This window comes from Carcharodon carcharias, chromosome 15, assembly GCF_017639515.1.
Source record: "Carcharodon carcharias isolate sCarCar2 chromosome 15, sCarCar2.pri, whole genome shotgun sequence".
Classification (NCBI taxonomy): domain Eukaryota; kingdom Metazoa; phylum Chordata; class Chondrichthyes; order Lamniformes; family Lamnidae; genus Carcharodon; species Carcharodon carcharias.
The window spans coordinates 2,659,018-2,686,878 of record NC_054481.1 but is presented as its reverse complement, the minus strand read 5'-3'; the positions used below and the strand labels follow the sequence as shown (position 1 = coordinate 2,686,878).

Genomic DNA, 27,861 nt, shown 5'->3' with positions numbered 1-27,861 from the left:
TCATGTTTTACAACTGCATGCAAAGCCCCTCAACAATTTGAAGAAAACACTTATGATTTCAGGTAGTATATTTTAATGCATTTTCAAAAAATTAAAGAGTTTTACAGCAGTAAAACATTAAATATTTGCATAAGGACTCAACATTTAATTCCATAATCACAAAGAAATTGTTAGCTCTTCCACTCTGACACTTTGCAGGGCAACTAGTGTTTTAATAGTAACCAGGAATGCATTTCTGTTTCCTCTCTAATTTTCTCCCACCGCTGCAGTAGACATTGAAAGCGATGCCTGAGTAAGGAATTCAAAGTGGCAAGGTGTCCTCAGTACCTCTCCCCAAGTGGTTTTTATTCACAGAGATAAAAACAAAAAAACTGCGGATGCTGGAAATCCAAAACAAAAACAGAATTACCTGGAAAAACTCAGCAGGTCTGGCAGCATCAGCAGAGAAGAAAAGAGTTGACATTTCGAGTTCTGTTGAAGGGTCATGAGGACTCAAAACGTCAACTCTTTTCTTCTCCGCCGATGCTGCCAGACCTGCTGAGTTTTTCCAGGTAATTCTGTTTTTGTTTTGGTTTTTATTCATGTAAGCCTTGACATTCAGCACAGAAACGATCTGACAGGACAGGAAATAATTGCCAATGATTGCTGATCGCTAGCTAGGTAGTGATCACAAGTTAAGGCTGTGGATCAAATTTCTCTCCACATAGGACAGGATTTCTTTAGCGCCATGGAAGTGGCTTTGGCAATGAGGGGGTCAGGGAAAAATGCATTAAAAAGCATCACTGACATACTCCTGCCTCCTCCTGCTTTTCCCAGGAGCAGTCAGTAACCCATCCAGCAACAGCAGGAATGCAATCAAGCTAATTAAGGAGCCATTTAATAGGGATTTTTCACACCAGGACTGCAATATTTCCAGTGTTGCATGGCCAGGTGCCCCCCCACCACCCACCCCAAACCCGGCTGTGTCCGCACCCCAGCAAGTGAGAGGCAGCGGCTGCACAGCAGGAGGTCAAGACTGCATTACAGCTGAAGGAGACCCAAATGTTTCAGGCAGAAAATGGCAAGGCTGTTGTCTTCCCATGCCACAGCCTTGTCACTGAGTGTGAGATTCCTGGAGAAGAGTGTCCCCAATCGACATGGGCCTAATAAGGTCTCAGCCACTCTCCTGATACCACCAGTGCTTCCCTGCCATTCCTGCAGCTTGGGCCTCAGCACCTCTCCCACTGGTCACACACTGGGAGCTGTCAGCCTCCCTGGCGCTGTCTGCACCTTCCACCTCCCAAACCCACCCACCAAGCTTATTTGGATGGCGAATGAAGCAGCAACCTACTAATCGCTGCCTCCCATAAAGTTCAGCGGAAAGCATGCTGCCACCTCGAGCAGAAACAACCTGGTCATCACGTTGCCAGCGCTCTTGGCAAACTTTAGCCAGCAAAAAAAATACAGAGCTGAGATCAACAAATTCAGCAGAAACATGGGACCTTCCTGGTTTGCTTGGCTGAGGCAGTGGCTTTACGGTTAAGCATGGAAAAAGTTAGCACTGGATTGTGTAGACTTTTTCTCCACAGCCCCTGAATTTGAATTCACACTCAAATTTTAAACAGTGCCAGTGAACTGAGCATGTGCTGACTGTAAAGAAAACTGGATAATTCTCCAATACTCAGGGAACCAGGGCATTTCATAGACACTCCAGGTTTAAACACAAAGTGAGCCTGGGAAATAGGCAGAGCGTTACAGCATACACAGACACATATTATTTTCATAATTGAAAACATTATGAGATCAGTTCATACTAAAATAAGTTATGACATTATCCTATTTTACTGTGTATTGGTAATCTATATTACAGATTATACAGAGTTGGATTGATTTTGTGGAGAAAATGTTTAAATGCGTTCAGATATGTAGATAGCAGCCTTGCATCCAGCTTGTATAATATTCTTCAATAATGAATAAGCAGGTGCCTAAAAAACAAAATTTTGAGAGTAAATTAATATGGCGGTACAGCTTTTCCCACCGTTTCTCATTTCCTTTTCCACCTTAATTATCACAAAAACATACAAATTTTGGAAATCTACAGTACATCATACTTGTGTCAGATTACCAACTTGTCGGTCTTCATTCTTCAACGGATACATATCCCTCATATACTGCATTACAGCCAAGCCTCCACAGGCTCTGCGGGTGCAATTTTATCACCTGTAATGGCGAAGGCAGGGCCACAAAATTCAGCGAGCCGTTTAAAAGTCCAATGACTTCGGCGGGACTGTAAAACCCCACCGGTGTAAAATTCCGCCCTGGACGTACCATAAACATACACATAAAAATGTCTTTATGACATTGCTGATAGTGGTATCAGACAGAGCCTCCTATTTCCTATATGTATACCATGTCACAACTTACACCATGTACCAGTATGAAAGTAAGTTAAAATTAAATTGATTGTTCACTTAAATGTACTCAATCTCTTCACCAGAACTAAACCAGCAGCGGACCTACCAGAATGAGCGAGATTGCAATGCAAGGATACACAAGACCCTGCGTCAGCTCATTTGCTGAAACCTTCATCCATGCCTGTATTACCTTTAGATTTGAGTGTTTCAGCCTCCCACCTTTAGCCCTCCATAAACTTAAGCTCATCCACAGCGCACTCTGTCCTGTTAAAGCCATCACCTTTGTGCTTGCTGGCTGACACTAGCTCCCAGTTATGTAATATCTCAATTTTAAAATTCTCATCCATTCAAATTCAAATCCCTCCATGGTCTCACTCCTTTTCACCTCTGTAACTTCCTCCAGCCCCAAAACCTCTTGGGATATCTGGACTTCTCCAATTCTGGCCTCTTGCGCATCCCTGATTGGCAACTGTGACGTCAAGCTTTTGAAAATTACTGTTGAATCTGCTTGCATTATCAGGCAGTGCATTCCAGCTGCAAACTACTCTCAGTACATTTTTTCCCCCCTCAAGTTGCCTTTATCTTAAATTGATGATGTCTGGTCACCAACCCTTATGTCACTAGAAATAGCTAACCCTTATTTAATCCATCAAAATCCTTCATGATTTTGCAACACCTCTATCAAATCTGCCCTTAATCTTCTATGGTTTCCTTAAACCAATCTCAACTTCTCTAGTCTTTCCACATAACTGAAGCTACACATTCCTATTGCCATTCTAGTAAATCTCCTCTATACCCTTTCCAAGGCTTTGCCATACAGAAATCTAATGAAATACATAGAAATTTGATGACATTAGTGATATCAGTTTGCTTTAAGTCAATGTCAAAGAGACCATTCTAAATTTTCAGATTTGGCAATCACTTCAAGACCTCGAGATTAAACAGAGAACTGTGCCCTATTGGCTTTTTGGGACTATAAAATTCATGGAGCAAAAATATTTTTTTAATTGGGAGTAAACCTTTCTATCGTCCCTAATCCTAGTCTTGGCTGACATAATTGTTTCATGACCGAGTCCCACAGCTGGTCTGATCTGGGGAATGTTGGTGGTGTATTTGTGTAGGGGTTTCTCTGGCAGTTGCTAAGGTCTATGTGTTATAATGCTTACATGTGAGGGATAACAGTGGGAGTGATGAACCTAGAAGACCTTAATGAATAAGTTTGATGGGAGGAAGGGATCATCTGCCCTGATCGCCTACTTGGTGCTGGGCAACAGGCATGGATGTGGACCAAACAAAATTCAATGGTTTCAATGAATAGTACTACTAACCTTGCCTAGCCCTTGAGCTGCCCTTCTGAGACCAGTGAAAAGGGCTTTTGTAGGTGTGATCTTTTAAAAAAAAACGGGTGCTAATGAGTTCAAAACTGCAGAGGAATTTTGCTGATTCCGCTCATTATGTTGGTGTAACCAGAAAGGAAGAGGCTAGACTCCAGTCCATAAGACATAGGAGAAGTAGGCCATTCAACCCATCGAGTCTGCTCCGCCATTCAATGAGATCATGGCTGATCTGATAATCCTCAATTCCACTTTCCTACCTTTTCCCCATAACCCTAGATTCCCTTACTGATTAAAAATCTGTCTATCTCAGCCTTGAATATACTTAACTCAGCCTCTTATAAGAGCAGACAATTTATGGTTTTATTCAACATCACAGAATAGTGCAAGGTTTAGGCAAGGCCGATTACATTGCTTTAATGGATTGTCATGAGGCTACGGACCTAGAGTTTCACACAGCCCTCTTGGAAAGCCAGAAGCTATTTTAGTACATTTAACATTGGAAAGGCACTCCAGCTCTAAGCTTCATGTACATGCAGGCTCACTCATACTATCTATTAAACACCCTCCAATTGTATGCTGGATAGCATCACGAGTGGGATAGAGTTTGAATGATGCCTAACTCAAGCATTTCTGAAAGTATTGTGACCCTATTCTTTCGTCATTGGCAGACTCACCTAGGGATCTGGACGGCTCTAAGATCCAAGCCCAATTTTTTTCCTTCACCTCCAAGGGGACAGGTTGGTGTAGGCTGGAGCGCTTTATTCCTGCTGCTATTACCTCTTCATTCCTTGATCCTGGGTCCCTAGCTACCAAAGGGGGATCTCAGTGTCCAAAACTGTAAAGAGCTTTGCATGGTTACAGAAAGTTTTTTTTTTGTTCCATGCCTGGGAATATTTAATCATGGAGGAGAACTGTTTGAATGTGGATTCTTCATCACAAGATTAATCTATTTTCTCCCATTAAAGAAAGAATGCACTTTGCCCCTTTCCAGCAAGGTCTCAAAAAAACAATGCTTTCAGGTATATATAAATAATCATTTATAGAACTTGAGTACTGTGGGGGAAAAAGAGACGTGCCGAAGCTTTTCGTCTTGAACTCATCAGGACATTTTGCAAGAATACCAATATAAGGGGAAAACAACAATTTATACTGTATGTGAAAAGTGCGCTGATTGGTTGGCAAGTGGCGTTGCTGTGGAGAATGTACCACTGATGGCAACTGACAGTCAACTTGTGAAGCATATATGTGGATGGGGTGTCAATCAAGCAGGGTGCTTTGTCCTGAATGGTGTCAAGCTTGTTGGAGCTGCACTCATCCAGGCAAGGGGAGCGCATTCCATCACACTCCTGACTTATGCCTTGTAGATGGTGGCCAGACTTTGGGGAGTCAGGTGAGTTACTCACTGCAGAATTCCCAGCCACTGGCCTGCTCTTGTAGCCACAGTATTTATATGACTGATGCAGTTCAGTTTCTAGTCAATGGTAACTGCCCAGATGTTGATAGTGGGGGATTCCACAATGGTAATGTCATTGAATGTCAAAGGGCGATGGTTATATTCTCTCTTGTTGGAGATGGTCAATGTTACTTGCCATTTATCAGCCCAATCCGGAACGTATTCCAGATCTTGCTGCATTTGGACTACTTCAGTATCTGCAGTGTCGCGAATGGTCCTGAACACAGGGATGTTCGCAGAGCTTTGCACACTTATGACCTTATGATGGAGGGAATGTCATTGATGAAACAGCTGAAGGTGGTTGGGCCTAGGACATTAACCTGAGGAACTCCTGCAGTGATATCCTAGGACTGAGATGATTGACCTCCAACAACCACAGCCATCTTCTTTTGTACTAGCTATGACAGTGGAAAGCTTTCCCTTGATTCACTGTTTAAAAATAAGTGGTTACCCATTTAAAACAGATGAGGCGAAATTTGTTTCACTCTTAGGGTCATGAATCTTTGGAATTCTCTTAATGAAAAGGCAGTGGAAGCAGAGTCTTTGAATATTTTTAAGGCAGAGGTGGATAGATTCTTGGTAAGCAAGGGGGTGATATGTTATCGAGGGTGGGTGGGAAGCAGATTTCAGGTTACTATCAGATAAGCCATGATCTTATTAATAGGTGGAGCAGGCTCGAGGGGCTGAATGGCCTACACTTGCTCCTTGTTCGTATGCTCGTATGATTTCCATTGACTTCAGCTTTGCTAGCTGTTCTTGACACCACAATCGGTCAAATGCTGCCTTGATGTCAAGGGCCTTCACTCTCTCCTCACTGTTGGAATTTAGCTGTTCTGTCCATGTTTGGGCCAAGGAGAGCTATGGAGTATAATGTTACTAATGTAATAGTAAGGGTCAGAAGAAATTTGTACTTGATTTATATACAGCTCAACGCCAGCCTGTGCCAACATTACCCATGTGCTGGTTTATGGCAACATTCTTTCTGAGTTATCCTTTTTCAGTATCAATGAACTTTCATCCCTAAAGGCACCAATCAATGATAACAAGGTTGTACACACGAGTCCATAGCACCATGCATTGCCAGTGTTTTCTCAGCACCAATGTGTTCAATGATACTGACCGGCATGGCTCTATTCTGCTATCTTGTTCTGAATAATATGGGAAGTGTAGTAGTTAATCCTTACTTAAGAGTTTCATAAAGCCCAATGCAAATATGGCAATTCAGAGCATATTTGGAAGACAATATTTCATTCAATGATTGTAAGCATCAACAAATGTAAATAAACTATTGCACTTAACTGAAAAACTTATATAGTCCTTTTCATTATCTCAGGAATTCCAAACCCACTTTTGCATCTAATGACGCACTTTGAAGTGTAGTCACTGTTGAAATGTGGGGCAACATGGCAGTCAACTTGTGCACAGCAAGATCCCACAAACAACCTACTAGCAACATGGAGCATTTTTACCTGCATGCTCAGCACATGCTTTCCTCAGAAATTATTAAGCATGAATACAAATGTACGATGTGGTGGACGCAGTATGAATCAGGTTAATTTTTGAAATTAACGCATCAAATTAAAATTCTCACTGAAGCACGCTATCCTTTTTAAAACTATTTTCTTTCTCCCACACTTTTCACAAACTAAGGTTGCATTCCCTAGAAGTTAGGAGGTTAAGGTGTGATTTGATCAAAGTTTTCAAGACATCAAGAGTAACAGATAAGGTAGGTAAAAGCAATTTCTGTTAGTTAGGAATCTAAGCCTGAGGACAGAGCTTTTAAAAAATTAGAGCCATATTTTTCAGGAGTAATATTATAGGCAACACTCCTATAGGATAAAAATGCAGTTCTTCTGCTCATTACCAAAACATGCAAACATCACCAAGTCTGATTTGTCTTAATTATCCCTGTCACTCTGATGAAGTGTCTGGCTATCCATTGAGGTTGCCCCACCTCAGATAGACGATACAAGATCATACACACCATATGTAGAAATTATGGGAATGAACTCACCTACACCATTTCATATCACAGTTCATTACCAACACAGGCACTCATTGGGCTTGTTATACAGTACTAATGTTGGTTAATATATAAGACATTTTCTGTTTTTTATGAGCATACAGCGTACCATTTCTGCATCATGTGCTAATCCTGTGTCATGATGCTCCATTTCTTCATCTCTGAATTTCTTTAAAACCTGAAATAAAGGTATGTTTATTCCTCCACATTACCATAAAACTAGTACATCAAAACTATGTATATCACAACAAACCTTAAGGCTAAATTACTCTTTATTGAATATAACGTGTAACAGTAGTCTCAATGTGAAGACTACAAATCTACATGTTGGAACATTAAACACTTTTACTATTACATCTTTATTAATGGCCCATTAAACCTTGGTGCTCAGTCTTGAACAGGGAAGTGTGTATTTGATTGAATTACATTAACCCCCCACCCCCCTAGATTCTCCATGACATGAATATTTTTGCAGACGTCTGGTTTTCTGAACCACACTGAAATGTGTTTTTGGAAAATGGAAGAAAGGATACTGCCTACACATAACTAATGTTTCATTTTCTAAATATATCAAGCTAATAAACTAATATAGCCTCATAGCAATACATTTATATTAGCTAGATTTTATACAATTAGCAACATTATAAAGCTTATTTAAGTAGAATAGTGGCACTGTTATACCATCACTACACTATCAGTATAAATCCATTTCAGCAGCCTCGTGCTGTGAGATTCACTGTATTATTTAATTAATTAATTAAGCATTAATCTGACAGTGCGTACTGAACCCAATTGGTGGAAGTCTACAAGGAGACAATCTTATACCACATGCGCTTCCCACTGGGTGTTGCATAATTCCAGCCCGGTGAAAAGACATTTTAATGGTGCTTAGGTGGTTCATTGGACCTCTTTAAGAATGGAATTTCGTTAATCTAGAGGAACTACCAGATCTCATTAATTTTCAAACGAGTAATGCGGGGGGAGCACAGTTCTGCAGCACACATGCACAGCAATACTTTGCTGATCTCAATGTTAAATACAACTAAAAGTGTTACTCATAGGCTGGCTGATTCTTCTATGTGCATACCCTTAATTGTGATGCAAATGCCATTGGGAAAACAATCCTGAAAAGGGACAATTTTGGTGTTCAAATCCATTGGGACACAATTTATTACATTCAGCTTGTGCATTTTCTTAAATCTCAGCATTGAAAACTTACAATGCAGGTTTGATGCAATACAGTAAAACTCAAAGCACAGCCAATCCCCCAAAAGGATTGACATTTGACACTGCATCAATATATTGTTTTAATTCAAAAACAGAATTACCTGGAAAAACTCAGCAGGTCTGGCAGCATCGGCGGAGAAGAAAAGAGTTGACGTTTCGAGTCCTCATGACCCTTCGACAGTTCTGTCGAAGGGTCATGAGGACTCGAAACGTCAACTCTTTTCTTCTCCGCCGATGCTGCCAGACCTGCTGAGTTTTTCCAGGTAATTCTGTTTTTGTTTTGGATTTCCAGCATCCGCAGTTTTTTTGTTTTTATTATTGTTTTAATTGGTGGAGGAGATGAGGTTACATGGTTAAGGTGAAGGATATAAGTGCTGAGGGAATAGATATGTTTTCGCATTTTGTTACCCCAATTTAATATGAATGACTCTCAGGTCAGCTACAGTATCGCACCACATGGAGCGTAAAATTCCCTTATTTTGCTCTGACAAATGTGCCTCTGCTTCAGTCTCATTAAAAGCAGCTCATATTGTACCCACATAAATTTTTCCACTTCACATAACATCTAGACTTATGGTCTTTCAACATATTAGTCTGTGTTGAATTAAAGCAGTGACTGGAGGTGATGACTACCCATTATGCTACTAATTCCCAAATTAATTTTATTTCCTAATACTGTAGTTATTTTAACATGTAAAAAACAGTAGAATGACAATCTCCCTTTAAAATGCATATTTTGTATCCTCAATTTATCTTCTGAAAACTTTGTGGCACTCTTGTTGCTTATGAACTATTGATTATTCCCAGATCACCAGTTCAGCTATATAAACTGATGGACAGTTTTTCCCTCTTGCAACCAATACATGGTACACTATCACTGAAAATCCAGGTGAAACACTGGCAAGCAATGACGGCTATTATGTTTCAGAGATGCTTTAGGTCATACAGCAATTACAGTAATTGTTATTCCTAATTTATTAACCCGTATTCTAAGTATCCAGAAATTACTGCACTATCACGGTTTAGAATTGTTATTTCGTATAGCTTAAAAAACATATTTTAAAGTCTACTATATTTAATTTTCTTGTCAAATTCAAGAGATTATAATTCCTTTCAAGACCAAAAAGCCCATGTTTTCCAGTCGATCCTCATAATTCAGTTTGTCAGGGAAACAATCTTTTGGATCTTCTATGTGCTGCTTTCAAAGCTGCTTTTTATATCTAAATGACCTCTTCTTTTTCTCTTCCCACCTGCACCCTACCAAAAAAAATAACTGACAAAAACAGAGGTGAATCTGGCAAACTGGAGCCAAGGAACTTAGTAAACATAATTGAAGTATACTATAAATCTTAAACTGCTTTATTTCAAAGCAGTGAAGCCTGTGGCAGTTCTTTGCCTAATACATCTGTGTTACATCCCATTTAATACCAAGAATGCTTACTTCAAGTAACTCTGTGTGTCTTTCTGGATCTTCTTCCATTAGCATCCGGATCTGATTGTTGTAATGTTGTGATATACTTTCTTCAACTGCTACTGTACAAGCCATGGCACCCTCCTTTCCTAAAAGAGCTGTTCCAGCACCTATACAAAAGGTGGCAGATGGCACCCATTTATATCAGCAGTTACTATATATCATTTCAAGATCAGCAACCACAAATAAAAAACAAATATAGGCACTGGACACAAAGTCAGAGGATTTATTGATTTGTAATGGGGTATTTATGTCATAATATCAAGGTTACTGACTTACAGTGACTGAATATATTAAACTTCATTTTAAAAATGAATTCTGGGGCTATATCAAGCTAAAAAAAAGTCATTCTGAGTCCTAAAGTTTATTCAATAACAAAGGGCATGTAACAGGTATCAAATCTTATCTCCCACATACACTTCACTGGATAAAAATTTGGAAATTTGCTTCAACTAACTCTTGAAGAGCTTGAGCAAAAGAAACAACAACAATTAGGATATTCCTTCAATACAACTGACTGAATGGTTTGGAAGATTACACACTGGATAAGTCAGGGTCATACAGTCCAAATTAAGCTCAGAGTCATAATTCTGGGCAAAACTATCAATTCCAAGCTTTTAGAAAAGGCTGGGGGCTTCAGACAAAAATTTTAATGAAGGAAATAAAGGATACAAAATATTTAATGTACAAATTTAATCATGTTGTGAAATATGTATTTCTTTATTTTGTTTAATCCCTTATGTTAGAATTAAAATTGTCAGTTATTAAGGAAAGAAATATCAGATGAAGAAAGCATGCAGAAAGCATTGAGTAACTTAACAAAACCTGGTGGCCTGACTGCACAGCACAAAGATGGGTAGGAAGGTAAGCTATAACGAGTCTGCAAAGGGACATAGATAGGTTAGATGAGTGGGCAAAAATTTGGCACATGGAGTATAATGTGGGAAAATTTGAACTTGTCCACTTTGGCAGGAAGAATAGAAAAGCAGCATATAATTTAAATATAGAGATGGCAGAACTCTGCGGTACTGAGGGATCTGGGTGTCATGGTACATGAAGCACCAAGTTAGTATGCAGTACAGCCTACTCCTGCTTCTAATTCGAATGTTTGTATGGTGATATATCCTCGCTACAAAATAGCAACTATTATGCCCCACAATACAGCACTTAACACTGAAATGACCTACAGGAATAAACTACTGCAGGTAGCAGTGTGCTTGCAATGGAATGTTCACAAAATTAGTGTCATTGTCATTTACAGCATTAAAAAGAGTGCATACAGGCTCTCCACAGAGCAATCCAGTCAGTCTCACTCCTCCACTCGCTCCCTATAGCCATGCAGGTTCATTTCCTTCAATGGCTCATCCAATTTCCTTTTGAAACTATTGATTGTTTCCGTATCCACCACCCTTGTGGACAGTGAGTTCCAGGTCATTAGCACCTGCTGCATGAAAAAAGTTCTCTCTCACATTCTCACTGCATTTCTCGCTCAAAAGCTTGCATCTGTGTTCCCTGGTCCTTGCAGAATCAGCTAATGAGAACAGTTTTTTCTTGATCACCTTATCCAAACCTGTCATCATTTTGCGCACTTATATCCAATCTCCCCTCAATCTCCTTTGTTCCAAGGAGAACAACCCTAGCTTTTCAAACCTAACCTTGTAACTAAAATTCTTCATTCCTAGAACAGTTCTGTTAAATCTCTATGGCATCATGTCAAAGACTCTCACATCCTTCCTAAAATATGGTGACCAGATTGGATGCAATACTCTAGTTGGAGCCTAAACAAAGTTTAATATAAGTTCAGCATAACTTCCCTGCTTTTATACTCAATCCTGCTATTTAGGAAGCCCAAGATCCCATAAATGCACTCAATGTACATGAACCCCCAGTCGCTCTATTCTTGCACACTCTTTAGAACTGTGCCATTAAATCTATGTTGCCTCTCGCCATCCATTCTGCCAAAGTGTATCACCTCATACTTCTCTGTATTAAATTTCATGCCACTTGTCTGCCCATTCTGCTGGCCTACCTATGTCCTGTTGCAGTTGATTCGTATCATCCTCACTGTTTGCCCCTCTTCCAAGCTTGGCATCACGGGCAAATTTTGCAATTCGATCCCGTATTCCAAGATCCAAGTCATTTATAAAGCAAAATAATCAATGAACCTAGGCCATTGGGGAACACCACTGTCTATCACCCTCCAGCCTGAAAAATAACCATTTACTACTTTCTGTCCTTAAGACAAGTTGTTTTTATCCAATTGGACACTGACCCTCCTATTCCATGAGTGTCAATTTTGTTAAACAGCCTTTTTTGTGGTACTTTGTCAAATGCTTTCTTAAAATTCATAGAGATAGCATTCACTGCATTCCCTTTAACAACTTTCTCTGTTACTTTTTATCAAAAAATTCAATTAGATTAGTCAAGCATGATCTGCCTTTTATAAACCCATGCTGGCTCTCCTTAATTAATTAATTGAATGTATGATAGGAATTTTAAGTATATATATGGATGTTTACCCAACATGAATCCTGCAACATTCCAGAAAGGCATTAGAAGGGTTGGCCGAACTCTGTGATCAACTAACAATTCATTGAATTTCTCCAGGTGTTCCTTTTCTTGATCCCACATATGCTGTAACATGAGGATTAATATCAGTTAATTGAACGCACTATAGATTTCAACTAGTTTATAAACCTGCTGTCCTTTAAGGATATTTTTGGCTATGAAAAAGTCCCTTGTCCCTATTTTAATTAAACATTCATTCACATTTCAACTTTTCTTTTCATAGAAGAATTAAGATTTTCAGTTTACTGCTGAAATCAATGAAAAATCCATGTTTAACATAGTAGCAGATTGTCCATTTACACAACTGTTTAAGTCTCCACAGGGCAAGACAATATTGACATTATGAACACATTGTGGTACTAGCAATGCACCAACATTATAAAGCACTTTATGGTAAAATACAAGAATTTTTTGGATTTTTTTTTACATTGTTTTCCATCCTATCACATCAATATATAATATTATTTTTCCAAAGTTTATTCCGCCATGAAGTCAGGAAGTCTAACAGAGAAGGAGAAGTAAGGTGACAGATGGGCCAGGGACACGTACAAAATTACAATGGACTTTGTATTTGAAATTTAAAATTAGAGAAGAATTCTGACATAAAAGACCAAGAATGTTGTCCCCAATAGAGGCATGTTTACAGGTCAGATGACCACAACTTTAATTCCTGACTGGTGTTAAATTAGATGATCTCAGCCAAGCCAAGGAAGAAATTACAGCTTTACAACTGTCTTGAGCGCAGTGGACTAGGGAGAGGAAAGAGACCCAAAACTCTGCTCCCTATCCAATGACTCCTGCAGGACAAACTGGCCATTATGCCCACCTCCGGTAAGTACAGGGCTGAGTTTGACTATTGTGACTTCCATCAGCAAACAGCCCACTAACAATCTTTTGTCTAAGCTTAAATATGAGCCTCATGTTGATGAAGTACCATTGCTCCCAATGAACTAAACACAGTGAGAATCAGCACCTTGTAGAGAAGCAAATCAGAAAATAAGTGCAGGACATGACATCAATAATAAAAATAAGCATGATAAGGCTTGTGTTAAGGGTGCGTTCTTTCATATATGTTAATTGTTATATTAATCTAATACTCAAGCTTTTATCCCTACCATGTGATTTCTCATAAGGACAGAAAGCAGGAGTCAAGCAGTAAATTCAGGATATTCTGACTTCACGTGAAGGAATTTCCTTCACAACTGAGGCCACCTTTTATTCAATTACACCACATTCTGTTGTATGTGCAAATACGCCAAATTCCATGAACTTATCATGAATTGGGACACAATTTAAGTAAAATTATGCCTCACTCAATCTGACGATAGACTTCTGAAATCTCAGAATTTTTCACAGGCATTCAAAACAAGCAATAACAGAGGCAGCTGGAAATTACGCCAAAGCCGATTATTAATGTTGACAGTCTGAGCTTTGACCAATAGGAGAGGAGCAAAAGGTTTAGATGTGTGAATCCATGAGGATGGACCAATAGCAGAAGTTGGATTGTCGGTCCTTGACAGCGAGGGGGTCAGTTAGCTCAGTTGGACAGACACAGTGTGTGAAGCAAAATAACATCAACAGCACAGATCCAATCCCTGTACCAGCCGTGGCAGTTCATGGAAGCCTGCCTCCTTGCATTGCCCCACACTTGATGCAGAGTGGTGCTCCTCAAGCTATAATACCGTGGGAGCAGTGTGAATGGAGCTGCTGGTGAACTGGGAGCAGGAGAATGGCTGTTGAGCCGCAAGCAAATAACACAGAGGAATGAGAAACAAAAACAGAATTACCTGGGAAAACTCAGCAGGTCTGGCAGCATCGGCGGAGAAGAAAAGAGTTGACGTTTCGAGTTCTGTTGAAGGGTCATGAGGACTCGAAACGTCAACTCTTTTCTTCTCCGCCGATGCTGCCAGACCTGCTGAGTTTTTCCAGGTAATTCTGTTTTTGTTTTGGATTTCCAGCATCCGCAGTTTTTTTTTTTTTGTTTTTATAACAGAGGAATGAATGAGCGTGGGTCAGAAAGGCAGGATGAGTAAACAAGACACACTTTGGTTCTAGCAAACTCCTCCACTCCAATGTCTCGGTTAGTCTCCCAGAACCTGCTGCTTAATGTAACGCAAGAACGCATTACTAAATAATATCCTAGCCTTTTAAATACAACACCCCGTCACACCAAAACATCGGGAACTTTCTATAAGAGGGCTAATAGTCTAAAATTCCTCCACCCCGGCCCCCAAGTACCCTCTTTGGTTTCTATGGCTCCAGCATGTTCTTGGTTTCATGCCACACCCTACGGTGAACCCTCTGCTCCCCCCCGTCCCAACAGCTGGGGAGACCCGAGCTCGGCGCCTGGTGCCCGCCAGGGGAATGTGACCTTGGACCCTTCTCATTCTCGGCTAACAGGTGGATTTATTTATTTTTTTTTTTAAAACTCTACTTTCGGCAAAGCGCTTTCCGATGCAATAATATGGTTTGGAACAGGGTTGAATAACTGCCAGCAGGCCACAAGCCCGCGGAATCCACTCGCAGGCGCTGCTTTCTCTGGGTCCGTGGATGGGCGAAAGAGCTTAAAACTCTACAAAAACCCATCTGCAAATCCACTTCTCAACAGCAGCGGCACACTGAAGGATGTCGCTGACTGTGGGCCCGCCTGGAGTTTGGTCCAACACCCACCTGGATGACAGGCCCCACCGGGCTCTGCCCCAGCACCGCCATTTGTCCGGCGTAGATCCGGTTAGCCCCGTACTCGCCGGCATGGTCCACTCGGATAATCCGACCCAGCATCGCCCTCTCGGCCCTGTCACTCAGGCACCTGGCGGCCGGGGCCCCGCTCCGCCGCCTCAGCTGCAGGCCCGGCCTGGCGTTTCTCAGCAGCGGCAGCGAAGACAAAGCGGCCACTCGGGCTCTCTCCATCCTGGAGGCGCCTGGACTGTGGGAGGGGCGGGGAACCGCCTACATCCGGGCACCCACCCCTGGGCCGCGCGCGCCCCCTCCTGCCCTCGGGCTCCGCCCCCTCCTGCCCTCGGGCTCCGCCCCCTTCTACCGCCCTCCCCCCCCCCTCCCCCCCCCCCCTCCCCCCCCCCCCCGGCTCCGCCCCTCTACGGGCAACGGCCCTCTGAGCCGCGCCGCTTTCACCGGGCCCCGCCCCTGCTCTGGCCACTTCCATCTAACGCCGCACCCCTTTCCCCCTCGTCCCGCCCCTTCCTAAACCCTCCCAACCACCACCACCACCACCCCCCCCTCCCTTCCTCCCCAGGCCCCGCCTCCTCTCCCGGGCCCTGCCCCTGTCTTATCCAGCACCTTTACCCTGGCCCCGTCCCCTTCATCTGGTCCGCCCAAGCCCCGCCCAGATGCCGCCCCTTCACCGATTTCCCACCCCCCCCTCCTCCTCCTCCTCCTCCTCTGCGCCGCGCCCCTTCAACCCATTGCCCCGCCCCCTTTTCCGCGCCTCACCCCCCCCCCCCCCCCACCTTCCCCCGGACCCCGCCCCTTTCGGCTGGCTCCGCCCTCCCCCCTCCCCCCCCCCCCCCCCAGGCACTACCCCAACCGCCCCCCCCCCCCTACCTTTCCAAGCCCCGCCCTACCGCGTCCTTCGCTCGGCGTCAAACACCGATCCTCCCCTCCCATTGGTTACGTGTGTCTCGAAACCTGTCACCTAATTGGGTCAGCCGGTTGTCAATCAGCCAGCCCGTACCCGCCCCGCCCCGCCCCGCTGCCCGCCGGTTACCATGGGGACCGGACGCTTTTACCCGACTCAAGTGTTCGAGCAGCTTCTCGGAAATGTTTATCTCGTCCAAGGAGGTTATTCATTCTGTTGCCAAAAACCTGTAAGTTATTTTATTCCCCTTTCCGAACGCTAGTTTTTAAAGCTGCCGCCGGCAGTACCAAAGCTGAAAGGGCGTCAGACTTTTAATTCGTTAAATTGTTCGTTGAAAGTTTCAGGGGCAGATTTGCATTTACATAGCGCTTTTTTCTCAGCCACTGGAGTTTTGCAGCCGGTGACGTGCTTCGGAAGCCTGCTCACTTCCGGCAAGGCGGGACAGGCAGCCGCCAACGTGTGCATAGCAAGATCCCACAAACAGCAACGCGGAAGCTAATCTGCCCTGGCCATTGGGCCCGGGGAAGCAGGGCTCGCGCAGCAAAGGTACCATTAAACTTTCACTTGCCGTGCGCGCCCAAACTTCCGAGACGTTTCCGGAGATGGAATTCCGCCTGAGACCCTAACGGGGGGGGGGGGAGTTGCGCCTGAAATTCCGCCAGCTTGTTTAGATCCTATCAATTTGCGCTTTAAACCTCCTGCCAATTTCTTTAACGGATGGTAAAAACCAAAAAAAAAAATAAAAACTGCGGATGCTGGAAATCCAAAACAAAAAAACACAAACAGAATGACCTGGAAAAACTCAGCAGGTCTGGCAGCGTCGGCGGAGAAGAAAAGAGTTGACGTTTCGAGTCCTCGTGACCCTTCGACAGAACTTGAGTTCGAGTCCAGGAAAGAGCTGAAATATAAGCTGGTTTAAGGTGTTGGGGGGGGAGGGGAGAGAGAGAGAGAGAGAGAGGTGGGGTGGGGTGTGGTTGTGGGGACAAACAAGCAGTGATAGAAGCAGATCATCAAAAGATGTCACAGACAACAGAACAAAAGAACACATGGGTGTTGAAGTTGGTGATATTATCTAAACGAATGTGCTAATTAAGAATGGATGGTAGGGCACTCAGGGTATAGCTCTCGTGGGGGTGGGGGGAGCATAAAAGATTTAAAAAGAAAAATATTTAAAAAAAAAATAATGGAAATAGGTGGGAAAAGAAAAGTCTATATAATTTATTGGGAAAAAAAAGGAAGGGGGAAACAGAAAGGGGGTGGGGATGGGGGATGACACCTCATCTTCCGACTAGGCACTTCACAGCCTTCCGGACTGAATATTGAATTAAACAATTTTAGGTCGTGAGCTCCCTCCCCCATCCCCACCCCCTTTCTGTTTCCCCCTTCCTTTTTTTTTCCAATAAATTATATAGATGTTTCTTTTCCCACCTATTTCCATTATTTTTTTTTAAATTTTCTTTTTAAATCTTTTATGCTCCCCCCACCCCCACTAGAGCTATACCTTGAGTGCCCTACCATCCATTCTTAATTAGCACATTCGTTTAGATAATATCACCAACTTTAACACCTATGTGTTCTTTTGTTCTATTGTTGTTGACATCTTTTGATGATCTGCTTCTATCACTGCTTGTTTGTCCCTACAACCACACCCCGCCCCCTCCACTTCTCTCTCTCTCTCTCTCTCTCCACCCCCCAAAACACACACCTTAAACCAGCTTATATTTCAACTCTTTCTTGGACTCGAACTCAAGTTCTGTCGAAGAGTCATGAGGACTCGAAACGTCAACTCTTTTCTTCTTCACCGATGCTGCCAGACCTGCTGAGTTTTTCCAGGTAATTCTGTTTTTGTTTTTTCATTAACAGATGCCTGAGCATAAATAAACAAAGAAGTGGAATTTGCACGATGAAGTCCTTACAGGAGTGGGGAAACTAAAGTTTCAACTTCACAAACCATCGATTAGGTACAACCTTCCAGAATTTGTTGCAGCGGTGAAGCTTGAAGTCAAATCCAAAAATACCTTCATTTCCGCATGCATTTTACCAATGACAAGTTAGGCTCAATTTTCCTGCAAAATCCCGTAGAGTATGCCAAAATCAACGTAAACAACCAGAGCCCAAGGATAGCTCCAAACTTTCACCATATATTTCTCTTCCTTAAGTCTTAAGATGAAAGTTCTGACTTAGGTAAACATGATTAAGAACCTGCAATCAGGAAAGCGTTTCAATTATTAATGTATTATGCCATAGAAATGCATTCAAAGATGAAAAAAATACCCAGAGGTCCCAGTGAAGATAAATAGAAAAAAACACTTAAATAACTTCAATAAAAGAATACAATTTTTTTCTGCTGCATTTGCAACTCTGTTAACAGAGCTGAGCTGAGTGTAACTATGTAGTAAACTTCACTAGAGACTGTCACTAAAGACTGGGCTAGTTTTATGGCTGGAGATGTATTTGAATGGTGGGATTGGTAGAAAACTGTAAAAGATCAGGGATTTGGGCATATTTTAATTCTTCACGTAATCTATTTGTGCCCAAAATACCATGATCCTTTAGGCTGCATAATCGATTTATGTTCTGATTTCGCATGTCTCTGGGCACACAAACGGAATTAATCCAATACCAGCATGGTTACCAACATATGGTCATGAAAACTTTTCAATTTTGCTTCTGTGTGGAACATTCCAGTAATTCCACAATAATAGCTAGCTGGCTTTTTTTCCTCATATCTCCATAACCTTCTCTCTCTCTCTGAAAATCCCTGTCAAGAGAAAAAGAGGAAAATCACCAATCAACCAGTGAACTAAATATCGAAAGCGCTGGAAGACCACCTCACGTCATCAACACAGAACTGAAAGGAATTTGGAAGACATCGATCAAAATCAACCCTTCCAATGCTGTACTCTGAATTGGTGCTGCTGAACTGTTTTATCCCACCCTTAAAATCCGTGTCATGTGTGTAATTGTGTGTGTGATTGTGTGTGTGTGTATAGGAATTTAAGAAGGGGCTAGCATTTAAATTATGGAGTTAGAAATTAGCAGTTCATATTTCTTTCTTTTGCTACTGGCTAATGACAGTTTGTTCAATAAACACTTATTTACTTATTAAGTTTAGAAACCTGGTGCTCATTCTGCTAACCTAAATTAAACAGTTAGGTAGAATTGGGCAATCTGGTGGCTTGATCAAACTTTTCACATTCGTCGCAGCTTGGGGAACAGTGGGGCTTGATATTACAGCGCGCTACCCCCAGTGAGTTGTGACAATAGACAGATGTAAAAGACTTAAAAGGTGTAAAACACGTGAGCCTGAGGTTGCTCTATGTTGGGTATTTCCTGTATATCTCTGGGTGCAAGTACACAATGTCATAAAACTCAAAATACTTATTTAAACCAGCAGTCACAGTTCGGGAAGTACGGTTCCCAGCGGGCCTCGGGATTTCTGCGCATGTGCCGGCTGGGAAAGGGCCACAGATGTGCAGTGTTTTTATGTTCTCTAGGCCAGGAACCAGCCCTGCGCATGTTCATAGAAGAAAAGGAACTAAAGAAGTGAAACTGGAAGTCAGGTGATCTGAATCAGAGCACCATTCAGGAAACGATGTCCCAGGGAGCAGGACACAGGGAAGAGCACAGTGAGAGGAGTGAGACAGAAGGAGGTCCCAGAAGAAAGTCCCACACAGGGGCAATGACAGGCATTGGAGATATATCCCATTGAGTCAAGATAAACAATAGGAGCAAAGAAAAAGGCTCTGAATTAAAGAAAGAGCTGCAGGGAGCAAACTTGAAGCGACGCTTAAGAGAAGTCCTGAAGCTCGGAGAGGACAACCAAAGATTGGTGACTCCATGCTGCAGGCCGTAAGGGCATAAGACGATAAGACCTAGGAGTAGAAGGGTACCCTTTAGAGCAGTGGTGTTCTGCTTGGCACAGCCAAAGATCTGAAACTGTGCTTGGAAGGTGAAGCTTGCGTGTACTCAGAGATCCAAGGGAAAGGAACCTCGGAAGACAAGATTGAAACCCTGGAGATGCATCATTTTTGACTCCATCCAAGTAGGAGTGACATTGGGAGAGCATTCCCAGGTGAGATCTTCCAATGTGGTGATTGGAAACCCTTGTGAGAAAGACAGAGTTTCAGTGAGACCAGTTGGCTCACAGTGTGACAACATCTGGATGGGTTGTTGAGAAATCCATTGTCGATTGTTGTAAAGACCCATTTGGTTCACTGATGTCCTGGATATCTGTTGTCTTTACCTGGTCTGGCTTACATGTGACTCCAGACCCACAGTAATGTGCTTGACACTTAAATGCCCTCTGAAATGGCTTAGCAAGCCACTCAGCTGTATCAAACCACTACAAAGTCACAAAAAAGGAATGAAACCAGACAGACCACCCGGCATCGACTTAGGCACCAGAAACAGACAATGGCAAACGCAATCCTGTTGACCCTGCAAAGTCCTCCTTCCGAACATTTGGGGGCTAGTGCCAAAATTGGGAGAGCTGTCTCTCAGACTAGTCAAGCAACAGCCTGACATGGTCTTCCTCACGGAATCATACCTACAGATAATGTCCCAGACACCACCATCACTACCCCTGGGTGTGTCCTGTCCCACTGGCAGGACAGACCCCACAGAGGTGACGGCACAGTGGTACACAGTCGGGAGGGAGTTGCCCTGAGAGTACTTAACATCGACTCTGGACTCCATGAAGTCTCATGGCATCAGGTCATACCACTGATTGCCACTCACTACCTCAGTTGATGAAATGGTGCTCCTCCATGTTGAACACCACTTGGAGGAAGCACTGAGGGTGGCATTCTGTATGCAGAATGTTCTCTGGGTGGGGCATTTCACTGTCCATCACCAAGAGCGGTTCAGTAGCACCACTACTGTCCGAGCTGGCCAAGTCCTAAAGGACATTGCTGCTAGACTGGGCCTTCGGCAGGTGGTGAGGGAACCAACAAAAGGGAAAAACATACTTGACCTTATCCTCACCAACCTGTCTGCCACAGATACATCTGTCCATGACAGTATTAATAGGAATGACCACTGCACAGTCATTGTGGAGACGAAGTCACACCTTCACATTGAGGGTAGCCTCCATCTTGTTGTGTGGCACTACCACCATGCTATATGGGATAAGATTCGAACAGATCTAGCAACTCAAGACTGGGCATCCATGATGCGCTGTGGGCCATCAGCAGCAGCAGAATTGTACTCGAACATAATCTGTAATCTAATGGCCTGACATATCCCCCACTCTACCACTTCCATCCAGCCAGGGATTGGCCCTGGTGTAATGAAGAGTGCAACGAGTAACTCACCCCCTGAGTCCCCAAATCCTGTCCACCATCTACAAAGAACAAGTCAGGAATGCGATGTAATACTCCCCCCTTGCCTAGATGAGTACAGCTCCCACAGCACTCAAGAAGCTTGACACAGTCCAGGACAAAGCAGCCCACTTGATTCGCACCATATCCACGAACAATCACCCCCTCCACCACCGATGCACAGTAGCAGCAGTGTGTACCATCTACAAAATGCACTGCAGGAATTCACCAAGGCTGCTTAGACAGCACCTTCCAAACCCGCGACCATTACCGTCGAGAAGGTCAAGAGCAGCAGATAGATGGGAACACCACCACCTGGAAGTTCCCCTCCAAGACACTCACTGTTCTGACTTGGAAATATATCGCCATTCCTTCACTGTCGTTAGATCAAAATCCTGGAAGTCCCTTGCTAACAGCAATGTGGGTGTACCTACACCACATAGACTGCAGTGGCTCTAGAAGGCAGCTCACCACCACCTTGTCAAGGGCAACAAGGATGGGCAATAAGTGCTGGCCCAGCCAGAGAAGCCCACATCCCGTGAATGAATAAGACCATACGACCATAAGACATAGGAGTAGAAGTAGGCCATTCGGCCCATCAGATCTGATCCACCATTCAGTGAGATAACGGCTGATATGATTATCCTCAACTCTGCTTTCCTGTCTTTTCCCCATAACTCTTGATTCCCTTACTGATTAAAAATCTGTCTATTTCAGCTTTGAATACACTTAACAACCCAGCCTCTACAGCCCTCTGCCGTAAAGAGTTCCACAGATTCACTACCCTGTGAGAGAAGAAATTGCTCCTCACCTCTGTTTTAAATGGGCGACCCCTTACTCTGAGATTTTGCCGTCTGGTCCTTGACTGTCCCACAAGGAGAAATAACCTCTCAGCATCTACCCTGTCAAACCCCCGAAGAACCTTATATGTTTCAATAAGGTTGCCTCTCATTCTTCTATACCCCAATAAGTACAGGTCCAACCTACTCAACCTCTCCTCATAAGAAAATCCCTCCATCCCTGGGATCAACCTAGTGAACCTTCTTTGGACTGCCTCCAATGCCAGTATATCTTTTCTTAGATAAGGGGACCAAAACTGTTCACAGCATTCTAGGTGTGATCTAACTAGTGCCTTGTATAGTTTTAGCAAGACTTCCCTATTTTTTATTCCATTCCCTTTGAAATAAAGGCTAACATTCCATTTCCTTCCCTATTACCTGTTAAACTTGTATGTTAGCTTTTTGGGATTCATGCACAAGGACTCCCAAATCCCTCTGTGTTGCAGCTTTCTGCAGTCTTTCTCCATTTAAATAATATTCAGCTCCTCTATTCTTCTTGCCAAAGTGCATAATCTCACATTTTCCCACATAATATTCCATCTGCCACTTTTTTTGCCCACTCACTTAACCTGACTATATCCCTCTGTAATAAAAAAAAAGCCATAGAATCTGCTTTGGCCACATCTACCATTTACTTTGGAGTATAGTGTCTGACCACTGTTCACCAGTTGGTTCACATGTACTGCATACTTACCCTGAATATTAGAGTATAAATTGTTTTATCTTTCTGAATGTGTATGTGTCTGTAAAGATATAGCTGGTGTGAAGGAATGGTGAATATTCTTTGAGATCATATTGAGATCCTTCCACCTTTTTGTATGGTGTAATATGGTTCATTTACATTGTTTAATAAATGTTTGATTCTTTGTGTTAAAAATTCATCAGACTCCTGTAAATGTGTTCAGTATCTTTTCTCTGGGGTTTAAAGAAAAAACAAAGGATCTATCAAGCCAGGTTTCACTCTGGAATCTGACTTGTCCAGTATCAACATCAGCTAGGATCGTAACAACAGGAAATGTCACCTTAGGGTGAGGTGCGACTGTGGTCACCCAGAAGAGACCATGGAACACATAACGACTCAATGCCTGACTCATAACTATGAAGGAGGTATTATAGCGATACACAACGCCACTCCTGATTAACATGTAAATACCATATTGAGGTAAAATTATAGTTGTTGCTCTATACCTAGCTGTATAAAAGAAGAAAGGTGGGGAGCAGCCATAAACTAGAATTGGGAAAAGAGTTAAGAGAGGTTAATGAAGGCATTTATATATAACATTCAATTCACTCCCACCCTGACCTCACTGCCCTTCATCTCCTTCATTGTTCTAATGAAGCTGAAGGAGCAGCATCACATCTTTTGATTAGACATTTTACAACTTTGAGTCTAACAATTTCATATCATTAATGTTGCTCCCATTTTATCAGATTGCATTTGTTAATGGATCTGCCATTGTCACTTACAGCACAGTAGCAGCAGTGTGTACCATCTACAAAATGCACTGCAGGAATTCACCAAGGCTGCTTAGACAGCACCTTCCAAACCTGCGACCATTACCATCTAGAAGGTCAAGGGCAGCAGATAGATGGGAACACCACCATCTGGAAGTTCCCCTCCAAGTCACTCACCATTCTGACTTGGAAATATATCGCCATTCCTTCACTGTCGTTAGGTCAAAATCCTGGAAGTCCCTTGCTAACAGCACTGTGGGTGTACCTACACCACATAGACTGCAGTGGCTCTAGAAGGCAGCTCACCACCACCTTGTCAAGGGCAACAAGGATGGGCAATAAGTGCTGGCCCAGCCAGAGAAGCCCACATCCCGTGAATGAATAAGACCATACGACCATAAGACATAGGAGTAGAAGTAGGCCATTCAGCCCATCAGGTCTGTTCTACCATTCAGTGAGATAATGGCCGATGTGATGAGATTCTAATCCCATGTTTTGTTTCTTTCCTTGTCCCATTACCATCTCTTTTTGCCTTGCATCATCATCCCTTTTGTCATTTAATCTCTCCTGTCTTCCATCCAATCACAAACCACCTGTTTTTTTCTTCCCCTTTCCTCTTTTTCTTGCCTCTTTACTTACTTAAAATCTGTTACATCTCTAACTTTTTCCAGTTCTGATCTAAGGTCATCAACCTGAAACGTTAACTCTGTTTCTCTATCAAAAGATGCTGCCAGACCAGCCAAGTATTTCAGATTTTATTTCAAAGTTCCAGCATCCACAGTATTTTGCATTTGTATTTTATGTGTTCACGTATATTAAAATGTGATTCATGAAATGCAAGTCATATTTCCTTATTATTTGAAAGCAATCCAGTTAAAAATATTAAGTATCAAAACAGTGTGGCTATTTAATAGTTTATTTCATTGTAGTAAATTTATAAAGATCGCACATACAGTACAACTTTTTTAAAAGTCTTATTGTATGTATTACTTTAGGTGCGTAGTGAACGTCAATAACAAAACTGCTCTGATATTCTCTCTCTGTTATACTTAGAAAATATTATATTGACGTTCAAAGAAAGGAAGATGGATTTGACCTCTCTGGAATTGATAGATCTCAACAGCTCTACCCTAATCTTAAACCAGTAAGTATAATTAATTGAAAATATTTTTGATTCTTTAAAAATCAGACAGTAAGTTTTTTGGTTTAACTGTAAATCAACCATCCAATAGCTTTCCCTATCATAAGACAGGTTATCACCTCTGAGGCTACACCGCAAAATCATTGTAACATTGTGTTGATAATGCCCATGTGATTTTAAAATACTTATTCAAAATGATTTCCCAGGTGGATCACATTTGGACCATGATACATTACTTTGAATTTTGTTGGCAAAAATGACCTAAATGCTTTAAAATCTAATCAATGGTGTAATGCAAATATGCACAGCAGATGAGCTGATATATTTCTCATATATCAATATTAAATCAATTTGAATTGACTTTCATTTACAAAATGTACTGCCTTTAGGAAGTAAAATTTTCAGGAGAAGTCTTTGGTCCATCTAAAACTATGAATTTAACATTCAGGTACTGAATTGCCATCCAATTACTTATTCACCTCCCTCAGCATTCTCTATTCAAGTTAAATAAATCCACTCATTCCTAGGTACCAGCAATATCCCACATGGCTCAGATTGTAGCTTGCTGTCCTCCCTTGTCTTACTGACCCATTATGTTGGCTTCAACAATGCTGACCAAGTTATTTTCTTCCATCAGTTCACTTGCAATATTCCTCACAAATGTTTTAAAAGGGTTCACATTATCTTTTCTCTCCTAACACAATTGCAAAATCTATAGTTATTTTGAAAGCCCTCACAAGTTTCTTTTCATATTTCCTTTTGCAGCTCTTACTATCTTTCTTTGTGGTACTTTATATCCCTCCTAGTCCCCTGGACCTACACAGTTCTGTGCACTACTGTTGTTCTTCCCTTTAATTCTTTGTTATCCTCGCCTCTTTTGTTGATTATGGCTGGTTAATTTGGTTAGTAGACCCCTTACAGGGGGAATTGTGGGGCAATGGGTAATGTCCCTACCTCTGAGCCAGAAGCTCTGTATTCAAGTCTTACTGCAGGACTTGGTGGCCAAGCAAAGTGTGTTTATAATGTGTCCAAACAGGTTGATTATCAACTTCCAATCCTTCCAACATACCTATGGCAGGCAGTAAAAGCAGGAGGGTCTCTTGGTCAGACAGAACCTGCAGAGGCAATTGTTGCGATATTGCTTTAAGAGAGAATATGCTAATGAGAAAGTAGGATGTAAACCATGTGACCAGCAGACATTGTTCAGAGAAGCTTTCAGTTTAGCTAGCTGTGTCTGGTGTGAAGGAGTTGTAGATGTACTTTCCTGTTCACAATAGCTTTTGAATCTTATAGTAAGTCTGTCTGCTGAGCAATGTTGTATTACATTCGCAAAGTGGTAATGGTCACTGGACTAGTGATCCAGAGGTCCAGACTAATGCTGTGGGGACATGGGTTCAAATCGCACCATGGCAGCTGCTGGAATTTAAACTCAATTAATAAACCCTGGAATTAAAAGCTAGTCTTGGTAATAGTGACCATGAAACCATTGTCAATCGTTGTAAAACCCTATCTGGTTCACTAATGTTCTTTAGGAAAGGAAATCTGCCATCCTTACCCCTTATTGAGCACAAACTGTTCCTGTAATAAGCTAAATTCTTTTTTGAACATGCTGATCTGCAGTTTTACCTGGAGCTGTAACCTACACTTCTCCTTTTCAAATTGAACATTTAATATGATCATGTTATAATACTTGTTCAAGTATTCAGTCGCCCTGTCTCTGACAATAGATTCTAGAAACATCTCCACAATTGGCATTAAATTGACGGGTATTATTACCAGGTTTCACTCTTCCTCCCTTCTTATATAATGGAATGGCGTTTGCAATTTTCTAATCCGAAGGAACAAATCCTCAATATAGAGATGCTTGGACAATTATGAATAATGCACCTGCATTTATCTCATCAATTTATTTTAATACACTAAGGTGGAAAAAACCAGGTCTTGTCTATCTTAAGTCCCACTATTTCTTATTACCTTTTTTTAAAGTTGTATTAAATCTATTATGTTCATCCCCTTGACTTATTTTTAGGTTCTCTGGTAATTTTCTCCTTCCTCCATTTTGGTTATGGATTCAAGAGTCATATTCATAGAATCACAGAGGTCTACGGCACTGAAAAAGGCACTTTGGCCGATGGAGTCTGCGCTGGTCAAACAAGTACCTAACTATTCTAATCCCATTTTCCAGCACTAGGCCCATAGCCTTGTATGCCGTGGCATCGCAAGTGCACATCCAAATACTTATTAAATATTATGAGGGTTTCTGCCTCTACCACCCTTTCAGGCAGTGAGTTCCAGATTCCCACCGCCCTCTGGGTGAAAAAATTCTTCCTCCCAGCCCCTCTAAACCTCCTACCCCTTACCTTAAATCTATGCCCCCTGATTATTGATCCCTCCACCAAGGGGAAAAGTTCCTTCCTGTCTACCCTATCTATGCCCCTCATAATTTTATACATCTCAATCATGTCCCCGCTCAATCTCCTCTGCTCCAGGGAAAATAATCCCAGTCTATCCAATCTCTCCTCATAACTAAAACTCTCCAGCTCAGGGCAACATCCTGGTGAATCTCCTCCACACTCTCTCTAGTGCAATCACATCCTTCCTATAATGCGGATTCCAGAACTGCACACAATACTCTAGCTGTGGCCTAACCAGCGTTTTATACAGTTCCAGCGTCAAAGTACTCATCTAACGGCACGAATTTTCCCGTCAGTGATTTGGGGGCGGGGCCCGCTCACCGACAGGAAAATGATGCGGGATGATGTCGAGAGGAACCCCCGACGTCATCCCGGTCCCTTTAAATTTTTAGGAAGGCGGGGGGACAGCAAAATCAGTTTTCCGCCCGCCGACCTGTCAATGGCCAATTGAGGCCATTGACAGAGCAATTAAGATAATTAAAGACCTGCCCGTCCAACCTTAAGGCTGGTGGGCAGGACAGGAGCCCCAGCGGCTTCTGATAATACATCAAACCTCATCCACTGGCGGGATGAGGATTCATGTCCGTTTGTAAAAGCTTTAATACATTTTATGTGATATTTATT

General features: G+C 42.3%; 2 protein-coding genes across 2 annotated transcripts in view; one reads left to right on the top strand and one right to left on the bottom strand.

The window, feature by feature from the left end:
- Positions 1-495: 495 nt before the first annotated feature.
- coq7 (coenzyme Q7 homolog, ubiquinone (yeast)) lies at positions 496-15,440 on the bottom strand. The gene is made up of 5 exons (XM_041207323.1): positions 15,143-15,440; positions 12,424-12,538; positions 9,875-10,014; positions 7,316-7,384; positions 496-1,964 (listed from the first exon to the last, which is right to left on the bottom strand). Exons 1-5 carry the CDS (start codon positions 15,380-15,382, stop codon positions 1,887-1,889), a joined length of 642 nt encoding a protein of 213 aa, XP_041063257.1. The 5' UTR covers positions 15,383-15,440; the 3' UTR covers positions 496-1,886.
- Positions 15,441-16,223: 783 nt separating this feature from the next.
- LOC121287976 overlaps positions 16,224-27,861 on the top strand; it is an 81,140-nt gene continuing 69,502 nt past the window's right edge. Inside the window, exons 1-2 of the mRNA XM_041206153.1 lie at positions 16,224-16,296; positions 24,736-24,826. Coding sequence (XP_041062087.1) covers positions 16,250-16,296; positions 24,736-24,826 — 138 coding nt within the window. The 5' untranslated portion in view covers positions 16,224-16,249. The remainder of the gene's footprint in view (positions 16,297-24,735; positions 24,827-27,861) is intronic.